The sequence below is a fragment of the Pinus tabuliformis genome, chromosome X, assembly GCF_031772625.1.
Source record: "Pinus tabuliformis cultivar Carrire ecotype Pingquan chromosome X, CPIR1, whole genome shotgun sequence".
Taxonomy (NCBI): Eukaryota; Viridiplantae; Streptophyta; class Pinopsida; order Pinales; family Pinaceae; genus Pinus; species Pinus tabuliformis.
Genome location: NC_142308.1, coordinates 843,934,860 through 843,952,841, shown reverse-complemented (window position 1 = coordinate 843,952,841; position 17,982 = coordinate 843,934,860). Strand labels below are relative to the sequence as shown.

At 40.3% G+C, this 17,982-nt stretch overlaps 2 protein-coding genes across 4 annotated transcripts in view; one reads left to right on the top strand and one right to left on the bottom strand.

Moving 5' to 3' along the window:
• Window positions 1-17,982, top strand: part of EDA7 (embryo sac development arrest 7) — a 343,775-nt gene that overhangs the window by 165,384 nt on the left and 160,409 nt on the right. The gene's annotated exons all lie outside the window — the stretch shown is intronic.
• On the bottom strand, window positions 2,655-3,662 carry LOC149142389 (uncharacterized). The gene is made up of 2 exons (XM_089448531.1): window positions 3,457-3,662; window positions 2,655-3,325 (listed from the first exon to the last, which is right to left on the bottom strand). Exons 1-2 carry the CDS (start codon window positions 3,582-3,584, stop codon window positions 2,833-2,835), a joined length of 621 nt encoding a protein of 206 aa, XP_089304657.1. The 5' UTR covers window positions 3,585-3,662; the 3' UTR covers window positions 2,655-2,832.

Below are 17,982 nucleotides of genomic sequence, written 5' to 3'. Positions count from 1 at the left end.
TTGGCATGACAGAATGCAATCCCCTCTCTACTCCAATGGAACAAAACTTGAAGCTCACATCTACTGAAGGAAAGGAATTTGAGGATGCAACAAAGTATAGACAGCTTGTAGGAAGTCTCATCTACCTCACTACTACCAGACCAGACATTTCATTTGCTGTTGGAATCCTCTCCAGGTTTATGCAAAGGCCTTGTGAGGGACATTGGTCTGCTGCAAAAAGAGTTCTAAGGTACTTGAAGGGAACTCAAGACCTTGGAATCAAGTATACACAGGTGGACGACTTCAACTTGATTGGATACTCTGATTCAGACTTCGATGGAGACAAAGAAACTGGGGTATCTACTTCAGGATATGCTATGAGTCTTGGATCAGGAGCTGTCTCCTGGAGATCACGCAAACAATCAGTACCAGCAGATTCCACAACAGAAGCAGAATACGTGGCAGCAGCTGAAGCAACGAAAGAAATTGTGTGGCTCAGGAAAATTCTTGAAGATTTGCAGGTAAAACAAATACAATCAACTCCACTCATGATTGATAACACATCTGCAATAAAGTTGGCCAAGAACCCAAAGTTCCATGATCGTACTAAGCACATCAATACTAAATATCATCTGATCCGACATCATGTTGAGGCCAAAACAATCCATCTTCGTCATTGTTCCACAAACGAGCAAATTGCAGACATCTTCACCAAAGCGCTTGGAAGAGAAAAGCTTGAAAGATTCAGAATGATGCTTGGACTCACCAACATCCCTTCAGATTAAGGGGGGGAATGTTGACACCTAATCCGAAACGGATGAGGTGAAGTCGGACAGTCATCTAGAAGATGAACTGATCCGTTTTATATTTGTATAAATAAAGTGCTGGCTAATGAATATATCATCAATCCTTCTTGTTTTCTCTCGTTCAATTGCTGGAGTTACCCTGGCCTGACACATATTCATTACACTCATAGCATTGTATTTTTGACACATCAATCTTCTTATTTTTCTGAGTATAAACTTTCCTTTTCCCCTGGCCATGACAACATATCCTTGAACTTGTTCATTTGATCCAACATCGCTCTTTGACTCCAATCGAGTTTCTTCAATCTTACATAATGACCAAACTTCACTCAATGGAGTGGCTTCCTTCTTTCCATAGATACTTGATACAAAATTGCCCTATTCATCAGGTAGTGCATTGAGCACAACAATGGTCATCTCTTTATCAAACGTTATTGCTCCTAGTTCTTGTAGTTGATCTCTTATTCGTGATACCCTCATAAGGTATGAGGCTACCCCTTCTTCCTTTGATACCTTCATCTTGTATAGTTTGGTTCTCAGCAATATCACTTCTCCTACAATGCTTACGGAAAACAATTCTACCATCTTTTCATAGATATCTTTCGATTTCTCCAACTTCGCTACATAAGGGATGAGGGAATCCTTGATTGATTCTATGAGGATTCTTTGAGCCCTTATTTCCCCTTTCATATACTTCGATAATGCTTGAGCTTGCCCTTGAGATGGTTTGGAGAACCCTTAACATATTCAATTACTTCATTTTCTATGAGCATCAAATCTATCCTCTTCTTTCATGCAAGGAAATTTGATGACCCAACTAGTTTGTTGCTCTCCTTGCGAAATGAAGTCATGTTGATAAAAGATTCAGACATAAATATAAAGGTACTTACTTGTCAAGTGAAGATGTTCCTTTGAAGATGATATCTTCAACTTGATGCCTCCTTGATGATGTTGATAATAGAAGTTGCCTTCTTGATGAAGATGTCTTCCTTCAAGTATGCTTGAAATGTGATCCTTTCTTCAATGAGAGGGAGATCACCTTGATTTCTTTGATGATGATAACAATGCTTCTTCTTGCTTCCTTTGGATGTAGAAATGTAGAATATGGAGACTTCAAAATTCTTCAAAAGTGTATTCCTTCTTTCTTTGAGTGGAGGTAGGGTCCTTGAGGTCTTCTTTTCCTTGTGATGATGTGATCCTTGAGATGAGTACTCCTCCTTAGTGATCTTGTGCTCGACCCTTGTGTGACTTCCTTCAATTGGATGATATTCAAGCAACATTTCCTTGTTGTTGTCATCTTAGCTCTGATACCATGTTGAGAAATCTAGGGGCAACTTGATTAGGTGATTTCTCTTTCTTCGATAACTGCTTGTGATGTATTTTTACTTAACTTGATTAACTTCTTCTTTCACTTGATCATCATTAGTGTTCTTATCATCAAACAACTATCAAACAATAAAACAATGAGACAAGAGGACACAAGATATGGGCTATAAGCCAGGGCCAAAACCTCTTCTCTTGATAGGAAAACCCACAAGAACTCTTCTCTTCTTATAAAACTTCAAATGACAAATTCCAAGATCTAAGACCTTTGTCAAAGACCCCCATAAGCCAGGGTCAAAACCTCTCCTCTTGAGAGGAAAACCCACAAGAACTCTTCTCTTCTTATCAGTGTTGCACACATCGCGATTGGGATTTAATCGGCGCCGGGAAAAAAGCGGAAAAAATCGTTAAAATCGGGAAAAAATCGGAAAAAAGCGGGAAAAAATCGTTTGGCACAAAAATATTCATTTTTTTTCAATTTTTTTAATATCTAAACCATCTACAACATAAAATAAATACATTGACACATAAATATGATAAAAAAACTAATATATAAGATGTTTAATATCATTTCTAGCGCTAAAATCACACATAACATTGAATCATGTCCTGAATAGTAAGTCCTGAGTCCCAAGTCCAACTCAGCCTCAAAATATCAACAAAAAATATGATAATGTATCTCATCATGTCATAATGTCATATACAATAAAATCAAAGTCTAATCCTATTGATTTCCTCTGCCCCTCTTGCGAGAAAATGGCACAACTTTCTCTTTCCCTCTAGATGTAGAAGCTGGTGCCTGTGGTGGTGGAAATGGCAGTGGAGTCTGACGTGCTCTAGAAGCTGAAGAACTAGTAGTAGCAGCTACAGGAGGCCGAGGTGGACGGAGACCACGTCCTCTGGTAGTGGTAGCCCGGGTAGCCCGGGTAGGCGGTGTCACCTCCTCCTCCTGCTCCTCCAACTCCTCCTCCTCCTGCTCCTGCTCCTGCTCCTGCTCCTCCTCCTCCTCCTCCCCCTCCTCCTCCCCCTCATCCTGCACTAACCAATCCTCAGTGGGATCCATGAGAGGCCTCTCGGTCTCAACCCTCCATTCAGCAGTGGTGTCAATCCCATCCAATGAGATGGCTTCCGTATCAGGTGTCTTCTCTAGTTGTTTCACCCACAATCGAAGATTGTAGTAGACATAGACCATGTCATTAAGTCTATGGGACTCCAACCTGTACAAAGTTCATGAAATAATAAATTAATAATTAATAATTAATATTATAAAAAAAATATTGTTTAAAACTTTAATGAATTCAAAAATTTATTTGGAAATTTGCAATATTTTAAATGTTTAAGTGTTAACCTATTGCGCTTCTTGTTGTGTATTTTTTCAAATACACTCCAATTGCGCTCACATCCCGAGGAGCTGCATGTTTGGCTGAGGATGCGTACGGCAAGATTTTGCAAAAGGGGTACTCTGCCACCATACATCTTCCACCATGCGTCTACAACAAAATTACAAATAAAATTTTAAATAAACATAAGAAAAAAATGGAATTTGAAGAAACAATGAAATTTGAAACAAAGTTACAAAGTACAAACTAAAAAATACCTGGCATTTTAACCGTCCTATCAATGACAGCCATCTCAAAGCCAAATGTGCCACCTGACAACTTATATTGCTCAATTTGTCTAGAGATCTCCATACGTTCTTCTGAAGATCTCACCATCTTCTGGACACAGGTTAATAATCCTTCCACGACCTCAACATCAAAATTAAACCCACATGCATAAGAAAATGCAGGGTTCAGGAAAAGCCCCGCAGCATGAATTGGACGATGGAGTGTGTTGTTCCATCGCTCATCAATGACCTTCCATAGAAGGAGTTGTCTCTGGAACCCATCATCTCCCTTGTCATCATAGTAGGACCGAATGGCTTCTTTGGCCCTGTCCATGGCTTCATACAAATAGCCCATTGCGGGCTTCTCACCATCAACCAACCGAAGAACCTTTACCAAAGGTTCTGTAACAGCGCACACCTCCTGCACTCCCGCCCAGAAGTCTTCCTGGTATGAAACTAGTCTGCAGACGGCCTCTGCTTCTGGTTTGCGGCTCATTGACGAAGCACGCCACTCCTCTGAAAGAAACATTCTCTTCAAATCCCACATAGAATTCACGAGGGATTGAAGAGATATGAAACTCGTCGCAAACCGTGTAATGGCGGGGCGCACCAACTCTTTGTTGTTGGTGAATCTTCTCATCAAGCTAAGCACAGATGTGTGATTGTAAATAAATTTTGTGATGCTTTTTGATGAGTCAACAACCTCTTTGACAAAGGGAATTTTCCCATTGTCCTCTAACATCAAATCAATACAATGGGCAGCACAAGGTGTCCAAAATAAAGCAGGATGCCTGTCCATAAGCATTCTACCAGCAGCAACATAATTTGCAGCATTGTCCGTTATGACTTGGACAACATTTTCTGCACCCACCTCCAAAATAAACACATCCAGCAAATCACATAAAGTTCTTGCATCTTTGATTTGATGAGTTGCATCAACAGATTTGATAAACATAGTCCCCTTGGGACAACTAACCAAGAAGTTTATAAGGGTTCTCCCCTTTTGGTCAGTCCAACCATCTGACATAACAGTGCATCCTGTTTGTGCCCATGATGCCCTAAAATCCTCCAATCTTTGGGTGCAGTCACGCTTTTCATCTTGAAGAAGCCGGCCTCTGAAATCATGAAGAGAAGGGAGTTTGTACCCCGGGCCAACACTGGCAATAGCATCAACAGTAGGTTGGAAAAATGGATTATTCCTTATAATGCTGAAAGGAATATCACTCCAGAGGAGAAATTTTGTCATCAACTTGTCAGCTTTTTCTTTTTCAGTTCTTTTTAGCATTGAACCAATAGTTGGTTGTGAACCAGGTGTGGTTCGAGGAACAAAATATGATGATGCAGCTACCGGATTGACTGACGCTGCAGTAGAACCTGTGCCACTTGGCCCACTTCCGTCAGCTGACCTTTTTAGTTGCCTTTTGAGTTCTTCTTTGGCGTCTCTAGTGTGCTCTAATTCTCCCAATGCTCTCATGGCTTTTTGGATAATTTCAGCATTTGTCTTTAGACAGGGCCCCACATCACGTCCAGGGATTTGTGCAAGGTGGAACTTCAACCTGTACACCCCCCCGAATATTTCCTTTCCACACAACTTGCAATACAAGTTTTGTCTATCATTCGGAGTTTTAGGGTCACCATATTCCCAGAAAGGATCCAATTTCCTTGGCATGTTTGTTTTTGAATTTTGAATTTGCAAACCTATGGAAAAATAAGGATTAGGAAATAGGAATTTAGGATTACATAAATGATAATACAAATTACAATTTAGCATTTGCAAAATTACAAGCTAATTATTTCCAAAATCCCAATTTCTAAACCCAAGTTACCCAACCAAATGCCAAAAAACAATGAAAATTCAAAAAAAATAAACAATGTTTAAAAAAAATGAGAAAATAAAAATAACAAATTGGTTCTCATAGTCATAACAAATTACCCATCCCAAATCAATGAAAAATTTCAAAAAATTCTTTAAAAACAATGAAAACCAAAGTTTTTATAGAAGCAAAACCAAAAAAAATTAATCTACATACCTCTTTTATGGACAAATTGGTGATCTAGGCTTGGATTCCTCTTAAAAACGCTTCGATTCGCTCCCAAATCCGACGGAAACCCTTCAGCTCCTCTCCCTCACCTCTTCTCCTCCTCCTCCGCGCGCAAACAGCAAAATGACATAATAAAAATCGATTTTGCATATAAAAAGAGCGCTGCCCCGTGCCCTGCGATTTTTACCCAAAAAATCGCGATTTTTTCGAAAAAATCGCGATATTTTCAAAAACTCGCGATTTTTTCGATAAAAATCGTTATAAAAAAAAGTGGCGATTTTTATGCATAAAAATCGCGATTTGAATCGGGTAAATGAAAAAATCGCGCTTTTTCGATAAAATCGCGATTTTATCGCGATTTTAACAACACTGCTTCTTATAGAACTTCAAATGACGAATTGCAAGATCTAAGACCTTTGTCAAAGACCCCTACAAGACCAAGTCAAACTTCTTCTTGATGAACTTTTCTAGCTACTTTGACCCAACAACTTCTTGAAATTTCAACCCAACAACTTCCAACGATTTCCTTTGCAAGTTCGACTTCTCTGCACTTTCTTCCGCAACTTCGACTTTCCTGTAGTAAAGTTGCCCTAATCTTCACACTTGTGAGGAGAAGATAGCCCAAAAACAAAACTCAAAGATTTCGTTCCTTTAGTCCTCTTCTTCACTCTTTTAGGTCTCTTTCTCTTCCTTGATTGAATTTCTTGTGTGTTGAGTGAGTGATCTTCAAGTGAGGTCGATGTCTCTTATATATAGGCTTCTCTGAAGGTCGAATTGTTGTCCATGAGGCTGACTTGATCCTTCTTGTAGGCCGACTTGTTTGACAAGGTCTTGGAGGGTCTTTATGACACTTTTGACTTTACAAAAAATTTCTTTACAAGATACAACATGCCCAAAGGGGTTTAGATGTATGACACTGACTCTTTTGACTTCATAATTCTATGAAAAATCTAGGAGCACTTAATGGGTGCTTGACCTACAAATAAATTTATCTTGAGCATGAAACCCATGCATCAAGAATGACAATAATAAATTTCTTTTCTTTTTAATATCAAATATATAAAATCATGATTACAATAGACATTATGAAGACCGAACCTAGTTACACATTTCAACACTCCGTTGGCTTCCCTTACTGTCTGCCTCGGCTTGCCTGTAGACCTCGTTGGCTTCCCTTTTTCTGTTGCGGATTGATCTTACAGGCCCGCGACCTGCCAAAATGCAATCCGACTCTTCCACACGGTTCATACCTCCTGCAATTGCCTTCGGATGCTCAGTTTAGATCTTGGCCTACCCTCCTTTGTGTTGCCAACCCACAAGTCCTTTTTATGGCTCAACCCTCTTTATTTAGCCCTCGGCCTTGTTCTTTGGGCCATGATCTGCTCAATTAGACCTTACCTGAGAGCTCTACACCTCCTCCTTGGTGGCATGCTCATATATACAAGTCATGAGGGATGCGAAGGGGTGTGAGTAGCTCAACTGACGCTTCGATTGGTGCTTTAGCTCTCCAACTAACCCTTCAACTTCTCATGAGCTGACGTATTATCTCCTAGTCGACCCAAAAAATACCTTCTAAACTACAAATATTTCAACAGTCCCTCTTAGTGAGGAAGGTCTTTCCACCACCACTTGGAAGTGGCCTTGCCTCTGAATTTGATGTGCAAGCACATCATTCTGGAAGACTTGGATCTTTGAAGAAACTATGCTTCTGGAAGCCTCCTACTTCAAAGCATCCTGCATGGCCATCCTAACCATGTCTTTCCTTGTTCCTAGAAATTTCCAGTGACACGACCTTTCCTTGCATGGCCATGACTTCCTTGCACACACCATGACTTTCCTTGCATGGTCCATGATTAAATTACATGCACCATTACTTTTCTTGCATGCACCATGAATTCCTTGTATGGTCCATGACTTTTCTTGCGCCATCACAACTTTCCTTGCATGGTTCGTGACTTTCCTTGCACTACCTAGAAGACTCCACTCTCTCGCTTGAACTTGAAGTTTAGACTTCCCCTAGGAATTTGACTCTCCTCTAATTCTACAGTCTCCCGCTAAGCCTACACAACATTCCTCACTCTTCCTTCCTTCATGGAAAGCATCCTCAACCTACTACTTCTTGTAGCATATCATCTGATGCATCCTGATTCCTGAATTGGACAATGACAACTCCACATACTGCATGCGTGGTCCACACCATCCCTGGTGCCCGCCTCAATCCCTGTAGATTTGAGTCCCATCCGATTAGGCTCTCAAGCATGTCATGTGTCTCTGACATATGCGGACAACTCCCACTGTATAAGAGTCAAGGATCATCCTCAGGTAAGCACTCCACTCACTCAAGGTCATGATCATCTAGTGATCATCCTCCAACTGATGTTGTGTTTGTTCAAGAACAGTGCCAGGCAACGGTTGAACACATGGCTTAGTCCACTAGACCACTGCAACTCAACTTTGCAAGTCTCCTCATCCTCTTGGGTCAAACACCTCATATGCACACAACTCCATTGTTGGATGTGCAACAATGCAACCCAATAAAGATACTATCTCAGGAAACTCATCAAGTTGCAATCCATATGAAGTTACCTCATCTATGCCAAAGCACTCCCTGCCAAGGAACCTGAGTTGTCGTAACTTACTTTGACAAGTCAACAAAATTGCATCAACGGTATCGGCAACCCATCACTAAACATACTGTTGTGCATCGAGTTCTCCACCAATTCACCAAAACTCCCATCTTGGCACCCCAAGCTGCAATAATCCACAACTCCTTGTCTCACAAGGCTTACCTAGGCAACTCTCATGGCAACATTGCTGTTTCCTGCAATGATGCCACAACTCCCTTTTAGAGCTGACACCTGTGCATATCTCATATCCAACTGCTCTTCAAATTTGCTTTGATACCATGTTAGAATTTCATGTGCCCCAGGTTTGGTCTATGTTTTGGTAGTTTCACACAAGAGAGAACATAGATACACTGAATCATTATAAAACAATGTCAAAACCAGGAAATGTTTGAACTATGAGATTAATTCTTTCAATTGTGGTATGAATTTTAGAAATCATAGTTGTTGAAGGTGTGCTAAAAAATTAGAGATCTTAACGCTAGCTAGCATTTATGACCATCAAATAGTTGCAATATGAACCATGTCATTTGCCAATGTTACTTACAGATTTGCAAATGATGAACCAATATTCACTCTTAACAAGTGAAATTTTACTAATTGTGCTCCTTCAATGATATTATAGTATTTTCAGATTGCCAAATTGATCATGAAACTACCATTTCCCAATCATTAAACCCAATTTGATCTCTTCCGAGATGTGTGAATCATTTAGTGAGTACTTCATGACAAATACCCAGAGATTGTATGACAAGAAATTAGGCCGAAAATTCTCATCAATAGGTTAAAGTGTGAAGTGTTGAAATTTGATGACAGAAAAAAGTTTCCAACAATCCCAACCTGGTTTTAATTTCACCTTATCACTCCCATTCAGTTAAATTCCCTTTCCCATAAACATACATTCAACATATAGAATTTTGGAAATGAAATTTTCAGATTAAAACACATGGGACTGTCAACACATGTTGAAAATAAATATGGACATGACCAGACCAGCAACACACATAAAAATACACACAGATTTTTGGTCAACTTAGACCCAGGCGAAACCCCTTCAATCTTCTCAGGGGAAAACTTGTTAGAGCGCTCTTCAAATTTATTTATCTTTCAAGTTCAGGAAAAATACGTTTGCAGACAAAACAAAACAGCAAAATTCAACTTATCTCTTCAACCCAAAACACTCTTTGAAAGCCATGCCCACTTGAAGCTGAAAATATGTACTGTACGGATACGACTGTACAGACTGTACAAACTATATGTATTTCTGTACGAATGTACGGACTGTATAGATTTTTTTCATATTTTTTTTCAAAAACGTCTATCGAACGACATGCAACTCAAAGCATTAATGCTGTTCGTACTGTACCTTCTGCTGTCTTCTAAACCTTGATTTCCATGCCCAACTTTGCCCTGCAAAAAATTTCTCCTTCAGAACTTTTCTCGAGCTCTTAGCTTCCTTTCTCCATTCTGCGCATGAAGAATGAATGTAATCTCTCTTTTCTTTTCCCCCTTTTGTTTTCCTAAATGACTTTTGGGCAACCCTAAGATCTGGTTCAGATTCATTTAGATCAAGGGATGAGAATAAATGTGCATTTAATTCTCACTTTCTATTTTTTAACTCACCCATTAAATAATATACCCACATTGTACTTTATGTCTAAAGTCACTTTTCACTTTATAATTTAACATTGAATTTACCACTTATAAAGTCACTTTCACTTTATAAAGTCACACTTAGGAAAACAATTATTTTGGACACTTTTCCCTAGGTAGAGACTAACCCATGGGAAACCACTTGTCCAAGGTACATTAAAAATCAACACTCCCTCTTATTGAGGAAAGTGTTTCACACCACACCCATTTTGTCCCTGAAATGGACATGCTTGCCTCTTGGCAAGGACTTCGTGAGAACATTTGCCACTTGCTCATCTGTTGATATATACTCCAGCTTCACTGCCCCCTTTTAAACATAGTCCCTGATGAAATGATATCTTATGTCAATGTGTTTTGACCTGTCATGAAACACTAGATTCTCCGTGAGTTTAATGTAACTCTGATTATCACAGTGAATAACCGTCGGTCTAAACTCCTGATCAAATAGGCCATACAACAACTTACGAAGCCAAATGGCCTCACAACTAGCCTGGCTAGCAGCCATATACTCAGCGTTAAAAGAGCTCAAAGCAACTGACTTTTTCTTTCGAATGAACCACGACACAACTGCCGAACCTAATCCGAAGCAACACCCTGAAGTGCTTTTCCTGTTAGAAGCACAACTTGCCCAGTTTGAATCTGTGTAACCTGCCAACTTCACTCCATCTCCTTGCCTATAGTCCAGACCATAATCAACAGTCCCCTGCACGTAGCGAAGAATGTCTTTTGCAGCTACCCAATGCACCTTCCTGGGCTCAACCATGAACTGGCTAAGTGTGTTCACTGCAAAGCATATATCTGGCCTAGTGTTGACCAGCTACATCAAGGACCCAATAAGCTACCTATACAATGTGGGATCCACCAAACTAGAATCTGAAGCATGAAGCTTCTTCGAGTTGGTGATCATAGGTGTAGACATGCGTCTACACTCTGCCATGTGAAATCTGCTCAACACATCCACAACATACAACCCCTGCCTCTGAAAGATATGCCCCTCCTCCTACCTCACCTCAAGCCCCAAAAAGTAATGCATCAGCCCAATGTCCTTCATCTCGATCTCCATAGCAAGATCCTCCTTACAACCGCAAATCAGTCTCTTTGCCACAATAATGAACAAGTCATCAACATACAACACAAGAATGAGTGGATCATCCCCTACATCAATGTAGTATAGGTTCAGACCTGCATCACTCTTCGTGAAAACCATCTGCTGCAAATAAGTATCAGTCCTCGAATACCAAGCTCTCGGAGCTTGCTTAAGTCCACAGAGTACTCACCTTAATCGACATACATGGGTCTCCCGCCCAAGTACCTCAAAGCACTGTGGTTGCTCAACATACACCTCCTCCTCTATAACTCCGTTTAGAAATGTGGTCTTCACATCCATCTAATGGATCTGCCAACCCATTCCTGCAGCAAAAGAAATATGGGACTGGATAGAAGTGTACTGTGCTACGGGAGTGAAGGGGTCTCATCATAGTCAACTCCCTATATCTGTGAGAACCCTCTAGCCACAAACCTCGCCTTGAACTTCTCAATGCTGCCATCCTGCTTGATCTTGTAGAGCTACCTGGAAGTCACAACTGACTTGCCCTCAGGCCTAGGCACCACTTCCCAGACATTGTACTTAATGATAGAGGCATACTCCTCCATCATAGCCTCTCTCCATACCTCCTGGCTGGCAACCTCCTCATAGCTAGTAGGCTCAGAGTCAACAATGTTGGTAGCCTTGGCTACATAACTACAAAACCGCTCAGGTGGCACACTCTCCCTATTCACCCTCTTCGGAGGACGAACGGACTCCGCTTCTTTCAAGGTGTCTTGAAGCCGCTTGGGCCTCCTCTTCCCTGAAGAAGCTTCCCCATAGGGAACCTCATCCTCTTCCCCCCAGTTTGGTGAGCCTGAAGGTTTGCCATCTAACCCTGGTGTGCCTGTACCAACACCTGTCCTTGAAGAACCTGTACTAGCACTTGTGCCTGTTTCAGCTGAAGTGCCATGTGAAATCTATACCAGTGGATTCCCTAAAGAATTTCTCGATGAACTCGCCACTGGTGCCCCAGATGTCACTAACACTGAAGTACCTCTTGTACTAGTCGACCCATAACCTTGAGGTCCTACTCCCTGTACTTGACCTCCTTGCTGAGTAGAAGTCTGTGACTCTCTCTCATCATACTTGTGTGATCTCTGATAGGCCCTCTCCTCCTCGAACTTCACATCCCTCCTAATGACAACTCTCTGTTTAGAAGGAATGAAGATCCGATAGGCCTTCGAAGTCTCGCTGTAACCCATAAAGATACCCTTCTCTGCCATGGGTTCCAGCTTCGTCCTCTGCTCCTTGGGGATATAAGAATATGTGAGACATCCAAAAATATGAAGATGTGCCGCATGAGGCTTCTCTCCAGTGAAAGCCTCCTTCGGAGTCATATTCACAAATACTTTGTGAGGACTCCTATTCTGTAGATAAACAACAGTATTGCAGGCCTCAGCTCACAAAAACAAAGGCAATCCCTGATCATGAATCATCACTATAGCAGCCCCAACAATAGCTCTGTGCTTCCTTTCAGACACCTCATTCTGCTGGGGGTTGTAAGGAACCGTAAACTCTCTCCTAATGCCCTCCTGTGCACAAAAGTAAGAAAACCCACCATCGATGTACTGACCACCATTTTCTGAACTCAAGACTTGAATCTTCCTACCTGTCTGCTTTTCCACAAGAGCTTTGAACTCTTTAAAGCGACTGAAGACCTCACCCTTGGTCTTCAGGAAATATATCCAAGTCCTCCTAGAGTAGTCATCAATGAATATAACATAATACTCATAACCACCCAAAGACACATGAGACATACGTCCACTAACATTAGTATTAATCAAGTCTAGTATACCTGTAGATTCGCTGTCGCTCGCTGGGAATGGTAACTTGGTGTACTTTTCCAAAGCACACCCTCTGCAGACCTCATAATGCTCGACACTGAAATCAGGAACTCCAGTAGTGATCTCCCTCAGTATCTCAAAGCTCCACGATGCTTATGCACTATCCTCCGGTGCCATAACTCGCACAAGTTCTACTGCTGGTGGTACTAGTGTGAGTGCTACCAGGTGTGTTACTCACCAATCCTCCTGCCGACAAAAAACTGAACCTGTATATTTTCCCAGAGTGGACTCCAATCACTTTGGCCAAAGTGATGGAAGCCCCCCTGGGATGCATCAATACCTACCCTCCTGAGAAAGTGATGTCAAACCCTTTCTCCTCCATAACAGACACTGAAATCAAGTTCTTCTTTATCCCTAGAACATACAAAACATCCATGACCTTCAAAGGAGGCAAAGACTCCCTCTCAAAGGTCACAGTCCCCACGCCAACAACTCTCACAGTGTAGTCATCTCCTAGTACAATCTCAATATCAAGTGCCCTCTCTGCAAGCTTTGAAAAGAACTCTCGTGCACTTGTCATATGGCGGGAAGCCTCGTTGTCTATTTAACACATTAGATAATGTACTCCTTCTAGATGTAGAAGTAATAAATGCAAAGTCCTGGTCAAACTGTGAAGCAAACTGCTCGACCTCTACTAAAGCTGCAGTACCCTTCTTCCCCTTGTTCTTCCTCTCAGGACATGTAGCAACATAGTGTCCCATCTTCTGACATGCCCAACATTTGACTTTGGACATATCTGTATCTTTCTTCTTCTTCTTCTCCTTTCCCTTAGCCCCATCTGATGAGGCCCCTTTCTTTACCTTCTCTTTGTTCTTCCTTCTGGTTGTCAAGGCTACATCCTCCTCATCTGCTATCTTCACCTGACCACTGCTAGTCTTTCGTATCTCATGCTGCACAATCATCCTAGAATCTGTGCCAATTGGGAAGATTCTCCCTAGAGGTAACTACATCTCCAAGACCTCCCAAGACTTAGGAAGTCCCGCTACAACTATCCTGACTAACTCTGTGGGTGCAACTATCTCACCAATAGCAGTCAAATCATCACATATCTGTTTGACCTTGCCAAGATAATGAACTACACTTTCAACCTTTGTCATCCTGATGTTCTTCGATTGTTCTTTGAGTACCATCTTCCTGCTCTCATTGGTACTCTGATAGAGAGTGGTTAGAGCTGTCCACATTTGATATGCATGTGTGTTTCATCTCACCTGAGGAACCACATGATCCTTCAGACTATCCATCAAAATCCTTTTAGCCTTTGCATTATTTTTTGTTAATTCAGCGAGTTCATCAGCAGCAGAAGAAGGTACAACGATTTACTGCACTATGTCCCAAACTGCTGCCTTCTCAAACATTGTTTGAATTCTGTCCTTCCAAACGACATAGTTGGATATCCCATCCAGTTTGTCCTCTATCCTTAAGAACATGTCCATGATTGCTGTCCAAAATTTACAAAACCAAGAAAATGGAGAAATGAACTTTCGAACGCACCTTGCTGTCCCAAAAGTTTAGTCTGTGTGAAATTTCACCTTGCTGTCCAAAAATATCAGTTTGCTATCCAAAAGTTCAGTTTGTTGTCCAAACCACTGTTTGCTGTCCCAAACTATTGTCTGCTGTTCAAACTTCAAACTGCAATTTTCAACCTATAGCTTTGATACCATGATGAAATTTGATGACAAATAAAGTTTTCCAACAATCCCAACCCGGTTTTAATTTCACCTTATCACTGCCATTCAGTTAAATGCCTTTTCCCATAAATATAGATTCAACATATAGAATTTTGGAAGTGAAATTTTCAGGTTAAAACACATGGGACTGTGAACACATGTTGGAAATAGATATGGACATAACCAGACCAACAACACACATAAAAATACACACAGATTTTTGGTCAACTTAGACCTAGGCAAAACCCCTTCAATCTTCTCCATGGAAAACCTATTAGAGAGCACTTCAAATTTATTTATCTTTCAAGTTCAGGAAAAAATTCATTTGCAGTCAAAACAAAACAACAAAATACAACTTATCTCTTCAACCCAAAACTCCTTGAAAACCGTGCCCACTTTGCCTCTATTTCTGTGCCCACTTGAAGCTGAAAGTATGTTATGTACGGGCTATACCGTATAGACTATACAGATTTCCGTACCGCTGTACAGACTATACAATTTTTTTTCAAAAACTTCTCTCGAACAACGTGTAGCTCATAGTATTCAATGCTGTTCGTACTGTACCTTCTGCTGTCTTCTAAGCCTTGATTTCCATGCCCAGCTTTGCCCAGAAATCACTCCTTTAGCTTGGTGAAAAAATTTCTCCTTCAGAACTTTTCTCCAGCTCTGAGCCTCCTTTCTCCAATCTGCTCATGAAGAATGAATGTAGTCTCTCTTTTATTTTGACCATTTTGTTTTCCTAAATGACTTTTGGGCAACCCTAAGATCTAATGGCTCAGATTCATTTAGATTGAGGGATGTGAATACATGTGCATTTAATTCTCACTTTCTATTTTTTAACTCACCCATTAAATAAAGTACACACATTGTACTTTATGTCTAAAGTCACTTTTCACTTTATAATTTAACATTGACTTTACCACTTATAAAGTCACTTTCACTTTATAAAGTCACACTTACGAAAAGAATTATTTGGGTACTTTTTCCTAGGTAGGGACTAACCCATGGGAAACCACTTGTCCAAGGTACATTAAAAATCAACATGAAGGCCAAATTTGTTTCAATAATTTCCACTTAAATGAACCAAAGTATAGTGTGAAAATGCAATTGTAATTCCGTAATTGGAATCTAAATGACAATATAATAACATGAGCAGAATTCCAAATATGATTTTATGGTGGCTTAGATACTGAGTAAGTTATGAAACATTGTTTAGCATTGTGATATCCCATCAAATGACACAAGCATATGTAAACAATGGATGAAACCAAGGCATTTTCTTAGCATCAAAAGTATTCCAGGTTCAAAATCATGAAATTTTTCACCTCCACAAATTACAGATTAATTTGTCAATGTAAGTTATGCCATGAGTGACTGAATTATATTAATTGCAGTTATTTTAACACTGTCCAATAGCACCCATGTGCTCATGAGCAGGATACAAATCTCTCTTAGATATCAGTTCAAACTATGGCAGATATTAAAACGCATTGACATCCATAAACCACCATTGAGGTTCACTTGATTCTTAGTTTTTGGTAGCATCGGATGTGCTCTAGCCATGAAAATTGGCGGAGAGTATAAGACACATAAGTTCTAAAGAACCCAGAAACCGTTTGGTGAAATTCCACTTGGATTGTATTTTATTAAAATAATTAATATTTTTAATGGGGTTTCTAAGTCTAAACATAGGAAAATTAAAATATTAATGGGTATTAATCAAAATATGGGTGAGAATGATCTAGAAGGCGGATCGAGTCAAGTTTTAATCTTAGCCGTTGATTAAAGACTTAATCTCCGCTGTTAAAGTCTAAACGAGAAAAGTATAAGAAGGAGGTTTGGGGTTCATTTAGAAACACAGACGGAGATAATGAATTGGTCTGGAGTTCAATTTATGGGGCTAGGAAGTTGAGAAATTCGAACTAGGTGATCATTATGCAACAGAGGGGCAAAGAGGGGGGGCAATATAATAACGAGCAAGTTATGACAACAATGTTTAGCATGTGATATCCCATCAAACGACACAAGCATATGTAAACAATGGATGAAACCAAGGCATTTTCTTAGCATGTCAAAAGTATTCCAGGTTTAAAATCATGAAATTTTTCACCTCCACAGATTACAAATTAATTTGTAAATGTAAGTTATGCCATGAGTCACTGAATTATATTGATTGCAGTTAGTTTAACACTGTCCAATATCACCCATGTGCTCATGAGCAGGATACAAATATCTCTTAGATATCAATTCAAACTATGGCAGATATTAAAACGCATTGACATCCATAAACTGCCATATGAGGTTCACTTGATTGTTAGTTTTTGGTAGTATTAGATGTGCTCTAGCGATGAAAATTGGTGGAGAGGCTAAGGCACATAAGTTTTAAAGAACCCAAAAACCATTTGGTGAAATTCCAGTCGGATTGTATTTTATTAAAACATTTGACTTTGGACATATCCGTATCTTTCTTCTTTTTTATCTCCTTTCCCTTAGCCCCATCTGATGAGGCCCCTTTCTTAGCCTTCTCTTTGTTTTCCCCCCTGGCTATCAAGGCTACATCCTCCTCATCTGCTATCTTCACCCCACCACTGCTAGTCTTCCGTATCTCATGCTGCACACAATCATCCCAAAATTTGTGCCAATTGGGAAGATTCTCCCTAGAGGTAACAACATCTCCAAAGACCTCCCAAGACTTAGGAAGTCTCGCTACAACTATCCTGACTAACTCTGTGGGTGCAACTGTCTCACCAATAGCAGTCAAATCATCACATACATGTTTGACTTTGCCAAGATAATGAACTACACTTTCAACCTTTGTCATCCTGATGTTCTTCAATTGTTCTTTGAGTACCATCTTCTTGCTCTCATTGGTACTCTGATAGAGAGTGGTTAGAGCTGTCCACATTTGATATCCATATGTGTTTCCTCTTACCTGAGGAACCACATGATCCTTCAGATTTTCCATCAAAATCCTTTTAGCCTTTGCATTATTTTTTGTTAATTCAGCAAGTTCATTAGCAACAGAAGAAGGTACAACGACTTGCCGCACTATGTCCCAAACTGTTGCCTTCTCAAACATTGTCTGAATTCTGTCCTTCCAAACAGCATAGTTGGATATCCCATCCAGTCTGTCCTCTATCCTTAAGAACATGTCCATGACTGCTGTCCAAAATTTACAAAACCAAGCAAATGGAGAAATGAACTTTCGAGCGCACCTTGCTGTCCCAAAAGTTCAGTCTGTGTGAAATTTCACCTTGCTGTCCAAAAATATCAGTTTGCTATCCAAAAATTCAGTTTGTTGTCCAAACCACTGTTTACTATCCCAAACTACTGTCTGCTGTTCAAACTTCA